The 18352-nt window shown below is 38.6% G+C and overlaps 1 protein-coding gene across 2 annotated transcripts; it reads right to left on the reverse strand.

The window, feature by feature from the left end:
* Positions 1-7880: 7880 nt before the first annotated feature.
* On the reverse strand, positions 7881-14000 carry LOC122967156. 2 transcript variants are annotated; one of them, XR_006398541.1, is made up of 4 exons: positions 12660-14000; positions 10047-10137; positions 9181-9498; positions 7881-9102 (listed from the first exon to the last, which is right to left on the reverse strand). XR_006398541.1 is itself a non-coding variant. In XM_044331650.1 (4 exons), the coding sequence occupies exons 1-4, from the start codon at positions 10237-10239 to the stop codon at positions 8729-8731; spliced, it is 804 nt and encodes a 267-aa protein (XP_044187585.1). In that variant the 5' UTR covers positions 10240-12645; the 3' UTR covers positions 7881-8728. The 2 variants fall into 2 exon arrangements, 1 of the variants encoding a protein (XP_044187585.1); XM_044331650.1 differs by lacking the exon at positions 12660-14000 and adding an exon at positions 10219-12645.
* Between the last annotated feature and the right edge of the window lie 4352 nt (positions 14001-18352).

The raw sequence follows: 18352 nt of genomic DNA on the forward strand, positions 1-18352 counted from the left end.
CATAACCTTCATTTTATCTTGAGCGCAGGATGTTAGAATTGCATGACCTGGATGTTTTTTCTTCTGAAGATCTGTTTAGTCTAAACCAGGCAGGAGTGCTTGTGCAGCAGAATCCATGTATTACCCATCTTGTTTGGTACATCATGCTCTAACAGAGGAAGTACTTGTTCATGGCAGGTTAATTAAGGTCATTCAAACATCACAACCATTTTGTTGTACAAATCTTTTGTGGCCACACAGCAAGTAGTAATGTTGACATCCAGACAGTCCAAGGAGGCAGTTGTGAATATATACTTTTTGTGAACTGTTAGGGTTGCATGCAAGGAAAAATGGTGACCACTAGCTGCAAAAAAACTGTTATATCATCATGGTGCTGATCATTACCATGGAGACTAATGATAGCACTTACAGTCAGACATTTACTCTCTCTCCCCTCCTAAATATCCTATAAAGTCTGGCTTACGGGGTGTTTAACTGCTCACAGGGATTGCAAATTTGAAGTGGGGTCAATGGTTCACACTCATCCATTGACAACTAACGCAACAAACTGTGAAATGTTAAGTAATAAATCCCAGAAGACCTGTTTGAGAATCACTACATAGATGTCTGAAAGTCTATTTTCTATCTCTAAGCATATTCTGCCCTGTGCAAAATAAAAATATCCTCTCATCTATTGCTTTGAAAGCCCTCGGTCTGCATTGCGCCTCTCAAAACCTTTTTCAAGGTGAAGTCATTCTTCATGCTGTAGATTACTTGAGGCATTTTATAACCTTGGTGAAATTTGCAACAGCATGTCTGAAATGGAGGAAGGGTTCCTTCTTTCTAACAGTGCTGACATTTTTTCTCTATCTTAAATTTTTTATTTTGTTATTTGACTTTGTAATTGTAAATAAAAAATAAGAAAACCTCTAATACATGTGCTCACCATCTTGGTAAAACCAGCTGGTAAACAAATTACTTTGTTAAATATTTGAACAATAAGGCTTTTCATTGTTATATAATTAACACTATCAGTACTTCCAGTAGGAAAACCATGGCATAAGTATCATTGATTTATACCAGTTTAATGAGCTATAATCTCTCCAGCAGCTGGAAAACACAAACAAAAAGGCCTTAAAATGCGCAAGAAATGCAACTAGAGTTGGTGCTATTTTCAAGTTTATGGCCAGACCACTACTCACCTGCACTCGTCTTTTATTTGATTTATTAAGCTAAATTCATTCAGTTCTGTAAATGCCACAGATGTTTTAAAGTCCAGTGATCTAATATCTAAATAGCACCCACAAACTTAAATTTTTTAAAATACTACTGAAAAAAAAATCAAAGCATGAATGCAATTGTGAGAATAGTGAAGATCCACCATCACCACTCACTGCTGTCTCACCAACTTTCATAGCAAAACGATCAAGCAGAGGCCTCCACTGTTTGTACACAGCCCAGATTGTGTCAAACCAGCGATGACGCATTCCTCTTCACCAGTCAGTGAGTTCAACTGTGCTGAGCTCTCACCTGATTTCCCAGTGTGGGTCTTAATGTTAGTGGGTTGCTTGCAGTAGACGGCAAACACACAGGAAAGCATACACTGCACATCTAACTTCACACAAACACACACGCGCTCTGTCTCTGAGGCAGAAGTGTGAAAACTCTTGAGTGTCATGAGCATCATCAAGGGCGCGTAGTGGTTGGTTTCTGTGTTTGGGTTCCGAGGCACATGACCTGAGGATTTGTTTGACTGTGTAATGCAGCGAGATAATGGATAGTAATGTGACCAGTGATGTCTACCAATTGACTGTAGACTCCACTGAGCACATGTTTTTTTTTTATCTGATGGTGTCACTCAGGGTGAAGCAGTAGTCTTCATCAAAAAAAGGGTGAATAAGTTCCTCATGTTTTAATTGTGTGCACTGTTTTAAGTCCATTCTTTAACAGGTCAGTTACCTTTCTGTGTCACTATCATTTTACCTTAATTTTTCTCTCACTGCAATTCTGTGGCTGATTGTAGCTCAGTATGAGAGGCAAATTCGTTACATTTTTATGACAGGCCTTTTAAATTAAAAGGACTGATGCATTAGGTTGTGACTATCTGAAAATACCCGAGCTGGGCCCCACACACTATGACCATGGCCATTCAATTGATTGACCACTCACAGCAGCAGACAGAAAAACTGGACTAATGGTTGAAATAGATGGGTTTCCAAGCAACCTTGTCAGTGAGATGCACACACAACATAGGTGTAGAAAAGTTTATAGGTACTGCACATAAACATGAAAAGTTTTGGACCTTAAACTGCATGAATCACAAAAGTAATGGGTGAAGGATATTGTGTCATGAAGGATACCTCCTGGTTGACTTGGTAGAGCTCTCAACGAACAACTACAACCTGTAAGGAGATGATCATGTGACCGACAGAGACAGTTGAAGGTGTTAGTAGGCTAATTTTTAGTAGCCTTGCTAGCATGTGCAGTTGTCTCCCCAGTTGGCTCAGAGTGCAGAATTAGCCATTAGCTCTATTAACAATCTATTCCTTTATATGGTGCAAAGTACTGGAAGGTTCATATGATATCCAGAATAAAGGAGCTCTGTGCTTTTAACTTGTACAACAGGAATTTCATACAGTATGCTAACATGCTACTATACGTCTTCAAATCTCATTAACAGACCAATGAATTTCCAAAATGACCACCAGCACACTTATTAGAGGGCCTGAATTTAGCGATTGAGACCATAATGACCATAATCATTGGGAAATATTAACTTAGTATTTCTAGAGAGAAGTCAACGCTTTTTGAATGGGAGTCCATTGGAGAGAGAGTTTCTGGAGGCACTTTAAGGTACTTCCGTATTGGCTTCAGCCTCAATGCTGATGTAGTTGCTGCTCGCTTTAAATAGTATTTTGACTGGTTTCCAGCAAGTTGCTTTATTTCTGAATACTGAAATGACTAAATACCCCAGGAAACCTGTCTTTTAGAAACGCCAATTCACTGCATCCAAATGTAAAATTCATTACGTGCCCATGAAGCTGTTTGAGAAAAGGGTGCTTGAATAATAAGCTTGATTAAAATTGCAATTGTTTGATCCCTGACATGTTTAAGAATTTGTTGTTTTGTATTTGTAGTTTACATACAGTATATGTATATTGTTTGTTGTTTATTTGGGTTCTCATCAATTGTTACCTTGTTAACAACCAATCTTCCTTGAGTCCAAATTAAAAATATGCAGTAGATTATAATCAACAAATGTTTATAGTAAACACAGTTAGAAATACAAGAAAATTAAGGAGCATTTATATCAGAATTTAACACAGACCTCATAAAATAATCTCATCATTACGCATGTTTAAAAAAACAATGGTGACATTTTATCCATCATAGTCACTACATGAGTTGTAGACATCTTAACATTATCAAAAGAAATGTGTCCTACTTTTTTAAATATAGCTCTTCAACTACTTTATTACTTTACCTATGATGTTACACCACATCGCTGCAGACTGGGTAGTTGTATATACAGTAAGTGTGGTCATGGATGTATGTACTGTATGTGTTAATGGTGCTCAGTATCCACAGACCGAAGAATCCAAGAGAAGAGGAGGAGCCATAACAACCACAGTTACATAAAATAATTGGAAGGTTATATAACTGTTCAATGTTTGATGTTGGATTTCTTTTTATGGCTCTCCTGTGGCAGAGCTCAACTTTTTGCTGTCAATTAAAAACATTTACTGATTAAATGTTACATATCAACGTTATCTTCCCACTTACGTGTCCAAATTTTCACCGTTACTGATAAATAGTTGTATTCGCTGTTAATTTCATATGAGGTAGCAGCTAATTTTTTGTTAAATACATTAAGGATTTGAAGAAAGAAAACATTTGCACTACTGAAACATACTGTAGGCCTTCTCACAGCAGACATTTAACCATGTCATAGTAGGAAAAGCACAGGTGCTACTAATCACATTAACGGTGGCTTTATTCACATGAAGTGTCCCAGTAAGCCATGACAGTGTGACAGTGAGCCATCATGCACAATATCAGGACCCTGAAACTGAAGCAGATAAATGGAATTCAGCCATCATTAATTTTATAATTTACAGCTGTGCTTTTCCTACTGTCACATGTCAAAATTTTCAAAAAATGCCTTCTTCATACAGGACGGGTCAGCTGAAATCATTATGGATAGACTCCTTATTGTCATGTTTCCTGCTGAAGACAGAGGCTCAATCAAATCTCTTTTTCACAAGACATAATAAAGATGTATTGTGAAGCACTTCATAAATCACACTTTCTCTGTCAGGGGCCGAGGCAATCAGAACTATTCATTATTAGAAAAATGTAGCAATCATACACTTTTTCTCCAAATGTTAAGAAGAGGTTTGAAAAAGCTGCAGGATAGATACAGAACTTTAACAATGGCTGTCACTGTTCATCTGCTAGGCTATATATGCTCACACATCTCTGTCTGTAAAGGTACATGTCTGCCCTGTTCTCTCCACTTCATGTTGCAAGGATTAATTGATCTGTTAAAGGTCTTTTGGTTGTCAAGAAAAAAAAAACAGTGACGTTGGTGTGCTGGTGATAATTCTGTCACTCGAGAAGAAGATCCAAGTTTCCAAGAACTTGTATATATACCATGCAGCATATATGGGAGCAAATGTGACAGCTTCACCGAAGGATGGAGAGAAGTGTGTTATTCTGAGAATCCACTTTCCACTCACGTGAGGGTAAGGAGGAGCTGTGAACTCAGGTCTGGGTTCATCCAGCCCTGTGTCCATTATCATGTCATCAAGTCTTGCCACTTGGGGACACGTGCAGCCTTGAGCAGCCTGTATTGTGCATAAAAATCTGAAGTTGGAGGAGGATCTGGATGATAGGTGATGTGAGAAATAATAGTAGCTGATTGTGAATCATTTGTGGTCTAGTACCAAAAGGAGCTGAGAGGTTTATGATCATGGGTACTCTGAACATTTGCACTGTGGATGACTCTAGACTCCTGAATACAACAAAGTGTGTGAGTGAGTTTTTGAAAGCTATCTTTTTCCTTATTTTTCTCTTCACCTGTACAGGACATGATGTGCCACATGTTTTAAAATACAACATCCAGGATTTGTGTCACTGTGTTTACCTATAATCAGACTGTTTTTCAGATGCATATGGTAAAACTGGCCTCACTTCCTATACTCAACAGCTTCAGATAGGTGCTTTGTGTGTGTAGGTGTTTTTTGTATCAAGCAAAGTTTGAATTGCATCGCTGTTTTGCTCTGCTGTGAGGGTTAACAACAGACATTTCGTCTAATCTTTAGATCCAGTGTCAGGAAATAAGAACACATTTTCCCACAAAAGTATTAAAAGTGCAGTGTGTAGGATTTAGTGGCATCTAGTGGTGATGTTGCAGACAAACTGAATACAAACTGATACTCTAGAATCATGGTGGTACAACATGACAGCCTCCATGGAAGAGGACCTGCTCCCTATGTATATATAACTAAAACACAACAATACTTATATTCAGGTGACTATACACCAATTAAAACATACTTATGAATATTATAATCCATTTCTGCTGAGTCCATTCTGCTAAATGCCACTAAATTCTACACACTGCACCTTTAAGACATTTCACAGAAACAGTTTAAAGCAGTTGAAAGAGTTATATAATTGGCTTTTTGAGTAATGCAGTTTTATAAAGTACTCTGTATGAAACCATAATCCCTTTATTTTTCTAGGAATTCAGAGCAGCCTGACCATTTGAACTACATACACCTGCAAATAAAAGCAAATGCAACTGATCCTCAGTAACACGGCAATGAACACAAGTCCAACCTCTCAGTTTGATGAAGAATGGTATTGTAGTGCCTTTCAAAGCCCAACATACCTAATTGCTGTTCTTTCAGAAGGACTCATTCAGTGGTCTGCACCAAAAGAAAAAAAATGAGAAAAAAATCCAATATATTCTCTTTACGTGAGGTCTCGCCAGCTTCAGTTCACCATGGCAACTGTGTTTTATCTCGATGAGAGCACATCAACTCAATCATGTTGCCTTTGCAGACACAAAGGTTGAGATACAGCAAAAATCTTGGGGAGTCAGCTACAGTGTACAGCTTTGGTATCAAGAGGAACATGACTGAATACATTCATAGACAGGTATAGCTTCAGTGACACTACTAATGTTAATCTTGATATTGAAAGTGTTCCCAAATAGAGAGCAGGGATTGCTCTGTAAGCTAATTTGATAATTAGTTTTTTGTTGGTAAATGGTAAATGGACTGCATTTATATAGAGCTTTTCTAGTCTACCGACCACTCAAAGTGCTTTACAACACATGCCAACATTCACCCATTCACACACACATTCATACACTGATGGCAGAGGCCGCCATACAAAATGCCAACCTGCTCATTAGGAGCAATATAGCGCTTTTTATCCAAAGCGCTTTACAATGTTTCTAATGTTCACTCACCCATTCACACACTGATTCCAGAGCAATTTGAGGTTCAGTATCTTGCCCAAGGACACTTCGACATGTAGACTATAATGAACTATAATGAACACCGTTATATTTCTGTTAATGAATGCATAAACTGTGTATACTGTGTATAGTTTGTGCCATATGTATTGATTGTGTCATTGTGTCAGTTATATTAAATAAAAGTTATAGATCCCTAACTGTAAGGGTACTGACTCAAAGACACTGCAGTTGACCACAAACACAATCTAGTAAACACACACAATCACATTAATTGAAACAATCTACCGCTTTCTTGCCTCTCTCATTGATTTCCAATGTGTCTAATTTCGTTGTTGCTCTACTGGAGCAAATAAGCTCTATCCCCTGTGTTCTGTCCTAAGTAAATAATCTGCAGTGTGTATCTGCTCTCAGCAGGGTCTCCTCAGGTCATATTATCTTGCCTCTTAACTGCCTCTCCTGCACCAGTAGTTTGGTTTACCAGCACCAAGGCCCTGGGGATGGATGTCTTTTGTCTCTATGACTCTGGAGCAGCAGCAAGTTGAAAAGGCACAGTTTGTCCTCATACAAACATGATCATTATTGATTTTTATGCCCTTCACTTGGAGCCATGATTTCAGTAAGATGTTTCTCTTTTCACCTTTTCTGCTGTTTGTGTAACCTTCTCTGATATGATGAAAACCACATATGAAATCATGATTGTACAACACAAGACTCGTTCATGTTCTTGCTTGCTGGCTCGATTGTTGACTCATCTCATTCTCCCAGTTGAAGGTAAACTATCCACTTGACTGACTGCAGAATTGAAGATGTTTTGCTAGTCATGGTAGAGATTTCATCACTTTTACATGCACCAGGTGATTCTGAATTTGGATTTTAATATCAGTTCCACAAAAGAGGAAATGCATAACAATAAACTGACTGAAATAGAAAACACAACAGATCAGTCCTTACTGCTTGCCCCTCCCACCCACCTGAGAAAAACACAGGTGTGATTTGAAACTTGCCTCATCAAGCAGAGACATGATCAACAAACATTGAAGCTAAAACCAGGGAAGAGAAGCACATCCGACAGTCTTTGAAGCCTGTGGTCACCTTAAAACCCTAACTAGGTCAACAAAGACCACCAAACTAAAACAACCAAATTCTCATTCCTGTTGTCTCTGAAAAGTACCAGAAGATTTGCACAAAATGCAGCATTCCTGTATTTGTCAAACATGGCGACATTACTGAGGCAACACCTGAGGTTGCATGCCTGAACATCTCTAAAGCAACTATGTTTGCAGTGAAGTGCAGTGAGGAGTGTAAAACCAAAACAACCTTTTCACAGATGCATCTATCATAGAAGAATACAATGTACAAATCCTGTACGGAGAGTATGGAAGGTTTGAACGAGGTAGAAACCAACAGGAAGTTTACATAGACTGCATTTATTAAATTTTACACTCTGAGTATGAAGCATGTTACAAAACTGACTTTAAAGTCCTCAATGTGCAATCCACTGCATTTTGTCCAGACAAGATTAGCAACATCAACGGCTGTATTTTGGGTTAAATGTGAATGATAAACATCTTAGAACATGTGATAAAATGGCATCTGTGACTTTTTGTTGAGAACATAAAAGCAAATAAAATGGTTAACTGAAAAAAATGGAATAATTTCATAGCATGTTTTGACTCGTGTCTCCAATGTATTCAATTTAACCACCGTGTTATGTCATAGTACTAGTGGCAAATTTCATCTCCTTCAGTGTTCATGTATTTGCAACAAATTTGAATCTATGTGGACAAACATACTGAGCAGAGTTCTCCTTTACAGCATTTACAATATATAGAGGCAGTGAATGCTACTGATTGTTCTTGCATGGGAAGACTGCCTCCCTCTGGCCATCAGGAGGAAATGAAGGTTAACTACATAAAGAAGTTCCTGGTTACAGTGAGCATAAAACTAACATTAAAAACAAGAGTGATTATGAAAGTTATAAACCCCCTCTCCACAATAGACAGTTGTCTGTAAGCTATCAAATACAAGAAATTATATAGCATGTTAAAAAACACAACATATCCATTCAATGGCAGCATTGTACAATTACAAACATGATGTATTAGGATGGATAAAACAGAAAAATGTCCAATAGGCCAAATCCTGAATCATTGCATAACTCACTGGCTCATTTTTATTTCTCTTTTCATTTTTCCATATTCCATGTTCTTGAGAAACAAACTATCGACACCTGAAATCTGCCTGTTTGTAGCATCTCATTTACATCATAAATTTCACCATCACCATTTCCATTATCATACAGATCCACTGCAGTTTGGCTACACTCCCTGACGACCTGCCTGATGACCTCCCTGATTCCCCCACCATAGATAGCTGTTTACTGGAGAAATACTTCTTGGCATGAGGTAGCCACAGTGAGCAGTTATAAGGCTGGGTCAGGTGTCCTTTCTGTACATTTATTGTACTTGTGATATCGTACCGTCCATGTTTGTCCTTAACTTCCTGCGTGCTGGCAGATTCAGTTAAGTCCACATCCCCTTGGAACCAGTGGACTGTGCCACTGGGGTAAACTCCATTGAACCAACACTCAGCATAAGTCTCATTGATAAAGAAGCCAGAACTTCCAGGGCAGTCTGCAAAGATCAAAGAACTTTTAGAAAGATAAAACAACACAGACAAAATCAAAAAAGAAAATGAACAAGCTAACTCACCTTGTATCGTAACAAAACTTGAATTGTTGTTTACTCCCATTTTGGAGCGTACTTTGCAAAGATATTTTCCATGGTGGATCGGCATCACGTTGATGAGAGTCAGAGTGAGCTTTTGGTGGGTCGTCTCTGCGGTGCTTTCACACATAACTTCAGGGTCATGTTTGCCGTTATATTCACACAATGTTTTATTTGTTCCCACCCAGGAAAATAATGTGATATCCGACAGACGTAATGAGCTGGTGTCACATGTCAGCGTCACATTGTCTCCACACTGTGCCACCACTCTAGGGATGGTCTGTACGCCCACAGCTTCACCAACTGAATTATCAAAGAGATGGAACTAGGTTAAAAAATCTTACAAAGTCTGATTAATAATTCCTGCAAATTAAATACACCATTAATTGATTTTTGATCACATTTCACTTTAATATTGCAATGTCAAAACTCAATATGGGAGTGACTAAAAAGAACACTGAGTTTGAATTGATAATAATTATTCTGTAAAAGTATCTAACTCTCAGCAAAAAAGCAAATATGCTAATTTTCCAAACATCAAACTACTCCTTCAAGTCCCAAAATGGGGTTCATGATGGGAGATTTACCAGAAAAAAAGTGAAAAAGACAAAAAAATCTATGTTAAACAGTGCTATTGTGTCATCTGTAGATCTGCTGTTTGTATTTTTCTCTTAAAGATAAACCACAACTTCTTTTTCCTTAAATCATAAAAAGTTTACCACTATTACACACTGATAAGCACACACTTTGTAAAGCCCTAGCATAACCTGTAAGCTTTTAAATCTGTTTACAAAAATGTTCTGATGAACACATCTTTTCATGTACTTTTCATGTACAAAACAAAGCCTCACCGGCACTGACTGCTGAAGTGAGCCAGATGATGGAAACCAAGCCAAACACATGCTGTGTCCTCGCAGCAGAGGAGAGACTGCTTGCTTTGATCTGTATTAAAATCAATATTTATCGCATTAGATGAAACAAACACGGAGCTGCATGAGGTAAAACAAATTTGTCTGTACTCACCATTTGTGTTCTTCTGAACATACGGCCAATAATGTTTTTCAAGTGTAGGATGATTAAGATTTAGGTCCACTGTCATTTAATGTGCTCGAGCTCAAAAGGACTTATGAAAGTACATTCAGCGACTCAGCATTTTAGCAGAAACTTCAGGCAGTGTCAAGTTTACACTTGGACATGAGTAGACTTGCCCTGGAATGAACTGACTCCTGAGACACAGTCAGAGTGAAAGTTTTCTGCCTTCTTCAACCCTCAGAACAAGAAAATAACCTGAGGATTATTATTTTGATACCCGCAGTACCACATAAGGAAACTGTCCTTGTGAGGATTGGCTTTTCTTCCCTGATTTGTGAAAACTGAGTTTTCTCAGTCATTTTTGGTGTTTCCTTCTACATTTTCTGTTGACCCTTGCCACTGACAATAAGCAGTACTACAGCTACACATAAAGTTAGAGTGAGTTTATGCCATCCTTTGGTGATTACATCAGGAAAAGCTTAAAATAGGAGTTCAATTTGCTGTTTAAGGGCTGGTGGAAATAAGGACGTTGTATTTTCTTCAGGATGGGTGATTGAAGTGTCGAACCAGATTAGCAGCAACTTGAAACACTATATTTCAACTAATCCTGAAGGCTGGGATAATCATTTTTATTTGTCAACAGGCTTCAGACAAAATTCAATTTCTTTTTTTTTTTTTTTGTTCTTTCTATAATTAGATTTCTCCCTGAAATTCTTGTTACATCTCCTTTCTATGCATTTCTAGCTGGTTACCTATATTTTTTCCATGTAAGATTACTTTGATTATTTATATGTTTACTTACACTCACAAAAAGTCAATTAAGATAGATTTAGACTGTAAAATATATTGTTTATTATTACTATCTGGTACATTTATCTGAGTCACATTGTAACAGACGTTTGAGGTACTGTTTACGGTTTGGAGAAGATTCTCTTGCACAATCTATTATCTCAGTCTGACTCATTTAAACCACTACTCTCTGCAATGAAATGCCAAAAAATGTGACCTTACCTCAGGGTAGTGTTGAGCATGAAGCATCATGGGATTTGAATTTGTTAGATTAATACTTTCCAGCAATAAACCCTCTCCATTATCTCAGGATCAGCTATTGTTTGTTCAAGGAGTTTTGCTGGGGAGTTTTTCTTCAGGGAACACACAATAAATTTGTTTTACTTAACAGATTTTCTTTTAATTTGGCTGAAATTTGTTAAGCTGACACAGCTTGATCTGGAATGTGGCTGTAACACCAAAATAACAAACAGTGTAGGCTGTAATTAAACTTATAAAAGACAAAAGTACTAGGCTGATTTCCAACATTGCACTGCTACAGGGGGTACAAGTTTTTCTGTGTGCCTGGTACATTAGAAATGCCTCAGGTCCTGCAGACAGCAAATAATTTATATAACCTTTTATCTGTTTCTTTGTAAATCACAGCAACATTTACACACCGGATGTATTGGATTTCACAATACTTTCACCATCTATCTTTTAAAATCACAGGGAGATTCCGCCCACATTCTCCAATTTCACCATAAACAGTGAAAAAGTGCTGTGCCATGGGTGTGGAAGCAAGCCCTCATGATAGAGATTAAAAAAAACCCAGCTTGTATCCGCTAGAAAAGGTATCTATCCAGACATACCACCTGTCTTTTGTGCTAGTTCTACTTTTCTTACTTTGTATAGATACTTGTTTTTTCTCTTACCTTCTACTTTTTTGATTGTCATGCACCACAAAACCAAGACAAATTCCTTGTATGTGCAAACTTAAAACATAAATCTGATTCTACTTCTGACATCTCCAAATACCACTGATAAAGAATGACAAGATAGGCGAGCGTGAAATTATAAATTACTCTTCCTCGCCATGCAGACAAGATGCATTATCAGCTTTCATTAGTAAGGCATTTTTTTATAGCAGGACAAAATAACAGCTAATCTTTTAATTTTACGCAAATTCAATACGACTCGACAACTTAACAACACTGAAGAGTCTACAGCCATGCTATCAGCTCTGTGATGTGTTATTATCTTTATCCATCTATATCTATATCTTTATATACAGCCTATGGGCTCGAATTTGGCACAGTGGTACTTTGAGCTAAATGCTAACATCAACAAGATAACATGCTCACATATATAATGTTGTTTTTACCAAGCAGATATAATGTTTAGTGTGTTAGCATGCTAACATTCACTAATTAGCACTGAGCACAGTTTTCAGATGAAGCTGATGGGAATGTGATTAGTTTTGCAGGTATTTGGTGACAGTCTGCTTTATTACTACCCAAAGGGGAAATACTTTTTGTCACTAGCCCATGCACAGGCAAAGAAGAATTGGCAAGAATAGGTAGATTAACTGGCAACAGGTTGAGGCAGGTATTATAGGCTGAATCATACTGTAAAAGATCTGGCAAACAATACGAATAAATTACCCTTGATTCTATTCCCACAGACAGAGCCACTGGGAAACCAGGTAGCAGGTCATGGGTGATTAGTGATGAGCCTCAAGTATGCAAGACAGGGGAGTACACTGAGGGCACCTGGTTGACAGATGAGAGGAGGAAAACACAACAGCAAGAAAACCTGCAACAGCATGATGAGTGAAGGCACAACAGCTAACCCTAACAGAGATGGAAAGGAGTATGATTTGAAACCAAGTTTTCTTTCCTCAAGACACAAGACAAGACAGTTCAAGACAGTTTACCTACACCTGAAAGACAAGGGACACTCTTTCAAGGACAACAATGTGCATATTTTGGATAGGGAGAACAGATGGTTTGAAAGAGGAGAGAAGTAGACCATCTACCTTAAAGTAGAGAAGCCATCTCTCAACATGGGAGGAAGTCTACGACACCACTTATCACCCACCTTCAATGCTGTCCTTTCCTTCCCAGGAGACTTAACAACCATTCACATTTTGGCTCATGTGACAACTCCAATGACTACCTCATGTGACTCCAATGACACTTAATGACTGTCATTACAACAGCCAGGAGCACTAACGAGTTTAGTGGTATCAATGACCTTGATAACGACTCCACAGAGGTTAAATACTAGTAAGAATGGAAGAAGCCCCTTCGATGAGAAACATCTTCAGGTATCTTCAGCCAAGTCCAGTTGCCCTCGATTCAACACTCCTTGGATAACCATGACCTGGATGACTGAGAATTTTCACAGACATCCTCAAGACACCAAATCAAATATCAAAGTTATCAGACTATTTTTCAGAGTTGAAAGTGGTCCTGCTCAGTTTTGTTAGTGTTGTAGGAGGACAACCGCTTGTTCTTTAATTCTGTTAACTAATCTTTGATTCTTAAGGAAAATAAGAGACAGACTCCCTGGATTCCTAAGGGATTGTAAGAGCAAACCCTCAGCCTGCAGAACTGACCTTTGTAACCCTAAGTGGGGGTTTGATCAGTGATGCTCAACAGACTCAAAGACCTCCCAATAAACCATTTTGATAAGTTGAATTATGACACGAACCAAAAGCATGAATTCTTCCTAAAGGTCACTTGGACCAGGGTAAAACAACTCCCAACTTAGAGGGAAGACAGACTCTTATCACCAAAGCCATAAACTAACCCACATTCCTGAGGACTTTCAAATCTAAGTCAAACCTGAAATTCATGTAAATTAAATGTCTGATCATTATGCAACTTATACTGGGCCGTAAAGTATACCCCTGCAGCCCCCGCAAGGCGGGGGGGCCCCCCGAGGTAGGGATGTATAATAAAAGCTGGATAGGGCGCCGCCGCTCAGCCTTGCAGCCAATTTTTCCCAGTGGCCACTCGCGGTATTGCAGTGAAAAATCCTCCTGCGGACCAAAAAGGATTTTCCCCATAGACCACCATTGTAGAAGAGATGCCTGTAAAACTGTTGACAGGACCCCTCGAACTGCAGACAACGTTCATTATGACTCTTTCTGTTATGAACTTTTGATCCATGGAGGTTTTATGTTTGTAAAACCTTCCTCGAGCCGAGAAAAGCAATTTAAAAATCTGTGACGTCATCACAATGTCAATTCTATGGGCCGAGCAGGGGGTCGTGGGTGGGGCCAGCGGGGGAAACACTGTCGCTGCCCGATTATCGGGTAGCGATGCAAATCGGGCAGCGACAAACACTACTGTGCATATTCAGTGGGCCACACAATGCGGAAGCTAACCCGGAAGCTAGAAACTTTTTTTGACGTATGCTCCAGGCGAGCAATTGTCGCTGCCCGATTTGCATCGCTACCCGATTTGTATCACGCATGCGCATCACTGCTCGATCTACACCGCTCATGCGCGTAAACTTTGACAGCTACGTACGGCATCTCCATTTGGACAAACAACATTAGAGTTGAGTTTAACAGTTTCTGTCACTGCTCGGTACCTGACGTTACAACAGTACTACTACATCCACAAAAATGAAAACTTTCGAGTATTATCAACTTTTGAGAGATTACATCTCTAATGGTGTATTTCACCCCAGCCTTTCCAGGATGGAGCGAAGTGAAATGCACCATGCTGCTTCCAACTTTATAATTAAAGGTAATTTAAGCTCATTTGGCCAGTATGCACAGTATGTTAAGTTAACATTTTCCCAGACAAATTAGTATATGGTGACCAGACGTTGTCCCGGTTTCGAGTTGGGTGTCCCGAGTCCCGACATATATCTGTAAAACCCTAAAATGTCCCGGTTTTCAACATTCAGTACCAAATTGTCCTGGCTTTCACCAAAATTAAAATGATAATTATATTACTATACTTGTTTTCAGCGCTTACATGACGTGTGTCATGATCTGTCCGACTCATTAACGTTATCTCACCTAATATAAGTTAACCCAATATGAAAACATAAACAATGCATCACGCGTCTGAATTCAACACTGATTTGTCTCTAGGCGTGTCAGTCATTTAATTTGTCGTTGTCATGGCTGTTGCTACGACGCTTGCAGCTCTTTATGAATGAAACCCTCAGTATGCTAACGGTTAGCCGTCATGCTGAAGAGAGAGTTGGACTTTTCTAAAATATGTCACCCTACGTTAGTAGTAAGGTTATTGGTTGCTAAGCTCTTTTTTGTGTGTAAATGGCCGAGTGCTTCAGATCACACCTAACATCCATCTGTTCTGTATTGAACTACAACTCTTTGTCTGTATTTCCAAGATAACAACGAACAAAAAAAGCTATTAAGACCTCTCAAATAATCGCATATGCGTGATGCAAATCAGGTAGCGATGCAAATCGGGCAGCAACAGCAATATATGGATGTATAAAGAGAACTGGATACAGTACAGAAAGAGCGCCAGGCTTTGAAGCCAATTTGACATAGCGGCCAAACTGTGTAATTACGTCACATGATGCACACTGGCCCAAAAAGACTTTTTCCCATAGACTTACATTGTGAAAGAAACGTCTGTAATTCAGCGGATACGTTTTTCTGAGCGTCACAACCCCCATGAAATGACTTGTCTCACTATCAGAATTAAATCCATTTGGTCCGATCACATTTCAAAAGCCTAGAAGAGCTGCATGATTGAATTGTTTTATCCCCATTCAAGTTAGCCGGAGGGCTAAACCAGAAGTAGCCGAAGATCCGGGTACTTTCATACTGGGAAGTCGATTTTTTTTGGCTTCATGCGCCACTGAGCAACTTTCATAAGAATGAACGGGGCCCCGACTCCGACACTGTATCCAGTTCTCTTTATACATCCATGCAGCAATTCCTATAGGACTGAATGGGTGCCATTTTTAGCAAGAAGAATACGAAGAAGCAGAATACGAAGAAGAATACGAAGAAGAATACGAAGAAAAAGGAATATGAAGAATATGAAGAAGAAGAAGAATACGAAGAAGAATACAAAGAAGAAGAATACGAAGAAAAAGAATACGAAGAAAATACGTTTAGCTATTAATAAATGTCTTCATTTATCCTAAAATTGTTTGGTTGTTTCTTTGAGCTGCAGTAAACAGACGTCACTGTTTGGGACAAGAACTTACAATCATGAGACCGATTCATTGATTAAATTGAACCAGGGCAAGTGCTCCCTCCTGGCACTAACAAATCCTAACCAAAAAGGAGGTGGTGCCCCCAATAATGAGGTAATTCATTAATAAAGTATTAATACTCCTACAGTGTTCAATGGGTTATTGCCTACAATCTTCCTTTCAGGTGAAAGACAGATGACAGTAACTGAGGAAAATAGTGAAATGTAAAGTTTGATCTGTCAGGATCATATCTGTACAAAAGAATGAGCACCATTCAAAGAAGAATCTGAAACTGATTGGTATTTCTACTGTACGGCACAACTTGGAAGCTTAACAAACACAGGTGCTGTCTTACAAACCTTATATCTTTCTCCTTTTCATTTTTTGGGTTTTTTTTGTATAGTTTTTACTTCACAAGTGAACCCTGAGAATATTAGTTCACATTCATAGAGTTTTCTACAGTTTTGAGTTATGAGTATGATACAGTATATAGTATAGATCTATTTGCAGCACAGAGGCATTTAATATTTTAATATTTCCTCATCTTATTTTTGAAATCAAACAAAAAATGATGGCAGGTAAACACAGTTCAAAGATTTCAGGCCTATGTAGTGTGCAGTGAGTTTGACTTTTTCTCAGGGCACCTTTCTCACATGTACTTCAGAAAAGCTGCTTTGTACCCTGAGGGCAAACCTTTCATTCTAATTGGATATAAGGCTCCAGCTTCTGTCATCACTTGCCATTTTGCTTCTGGTGACAATTACCTACAAACAGTGCAGAGATGCACTGCAGTGCTCGAAATGTATATACTCAACTGGGAATTTCTCAGCTTCACCCAAAAAGCCTTTAAAAGTCTCCTTTCCACATTAAATTAATCTTAAAGATTTAGAATTGTGAAACAATGATTATCAAGTAACAACCCTGTGCAGACCGCTTGTGTTTACACTGTTTATTGTTTATTGTGCAAGTTATGTCCACTGATATCTTAATCTACCAATACATTATATTTAATGAGCTTATATGTTTTACGCTAAACTAGAAAGTAACTTAATGGTAAATGGACCGCATTTACATAGCGCTTTACAATTTGCCTCTCATTTACACCAAGCCAGCATGCAAGGCACTGGCCTAACAAGCCAGAGCAAATTGGGGTTTGGTGTCTCACTCAAGGACGAGAGAAGCCTGAATCAACCCACAAACCCTGTGATTAATGGACGATAAATATGGTGTATAGAGTATATTTTCCTCTGCATATAATGAGTGAAATTATAATGTTTCACAAATACTCTGCAAAGTGCAAGTGGGGAGTGGTAACACCGGAATCCCCCGCATACCATCCAAGACAATGAACGGACCATGAACATAATACTGTCACACCTGGCCAACAGTCAGCTCAACTAGTGAAACTTGAACTGGGACTTTCAAAAAATCTCTCCATTCTTCCAAAAAAGTAAATGTAGCTGGCTTTTCTGGGAAGTTTGCCTTTCACATAAGTTTGATCTGTTTATATTCATATACAACACAGAGAGTGAGCTTATACCTGTATTTACAAGCTGCATATTTTGACAGATTCACTTCTTTTCATGCAGTGTGACGGTGAGGGGTGTGCCAGAGACTTGAATTCTTTGAAACTCCTAAAATAACTCGTAAGGTGCTATTCTGCAGATGCAGTCACTCGAACAGGATGTACACACATGGTGTACGCTGTACCCTTGCTGTATAACTGTGTTGTAGAACACATTATAAATATTAATCAAGCTGAGTCTGCGAGTCTGCAAGTATACATTTCATTAAATCATTATGTAAATATATTTCTGTGAAATGTAGCTGCCATGAATACATGTGGTTCACCACTGAACCTCTGCAGAGAAGAGAACTCAGCCTGTCATCTTTATAGCTCATCTCTGCTGGACCCTGTGGTGTGCAGACTCTCAGTTACAGACATCTTTTAGTTTCTATGACATGCACAGCCATTAGGACTTTAATGGATCATCTGAATCTTGATGGAAATCTATGAACGAACATCAAGACTATTACTGCGTTTTCAGCACCAATATTAGAGCAGCACTAAGGCTGTGTCATTACTCTCATTTACATTAAAATGTGTCATGAACGTATGGTGATGTAAAGAACTCCTCTGTGAGAAATAACTGATCAA

Source organism: Thunnus albacares, chromosome 17 (genome assembly GCF_914725855.1).
Source record: "Thunnus albacares chromosome 17, fThuAlb1.1, whole genome shotgun sequence".
NCBI classification, from domain to species: domain Eukaryota; kingdom Metazoa; phylum Chordata; class Actinopteri; order Scombriformes; family Scombridae; genus Thunnus; species Thunnus albacares.

What these genes read in the sequence shown, in the direction of transcription:
- LOC122967156 (XM_044331650.1), bottom strand. Translation starts at nt 10,239, where the DNA reads ATGTTCAGAAGAACACAAATG. An exon ending in TGTTCAGAAGAACACAAATG is followed by an intron (nt 10,138 to 10,218) that starts GTGAGTACAGAC and finishes ATTTTAATACAG; the next exon opens with ATCAAAGCAAGCAGTCTCTC. An exon ending in CACTTCAGCAGTCAGTGCCG is followed by an intron (nt 9,499 to 10,046) that starts GTGAGGCTTTGT and finishes TTGATAATTCAG; the next exon opens with TTGGTGAAGCTGTGGGCGTA.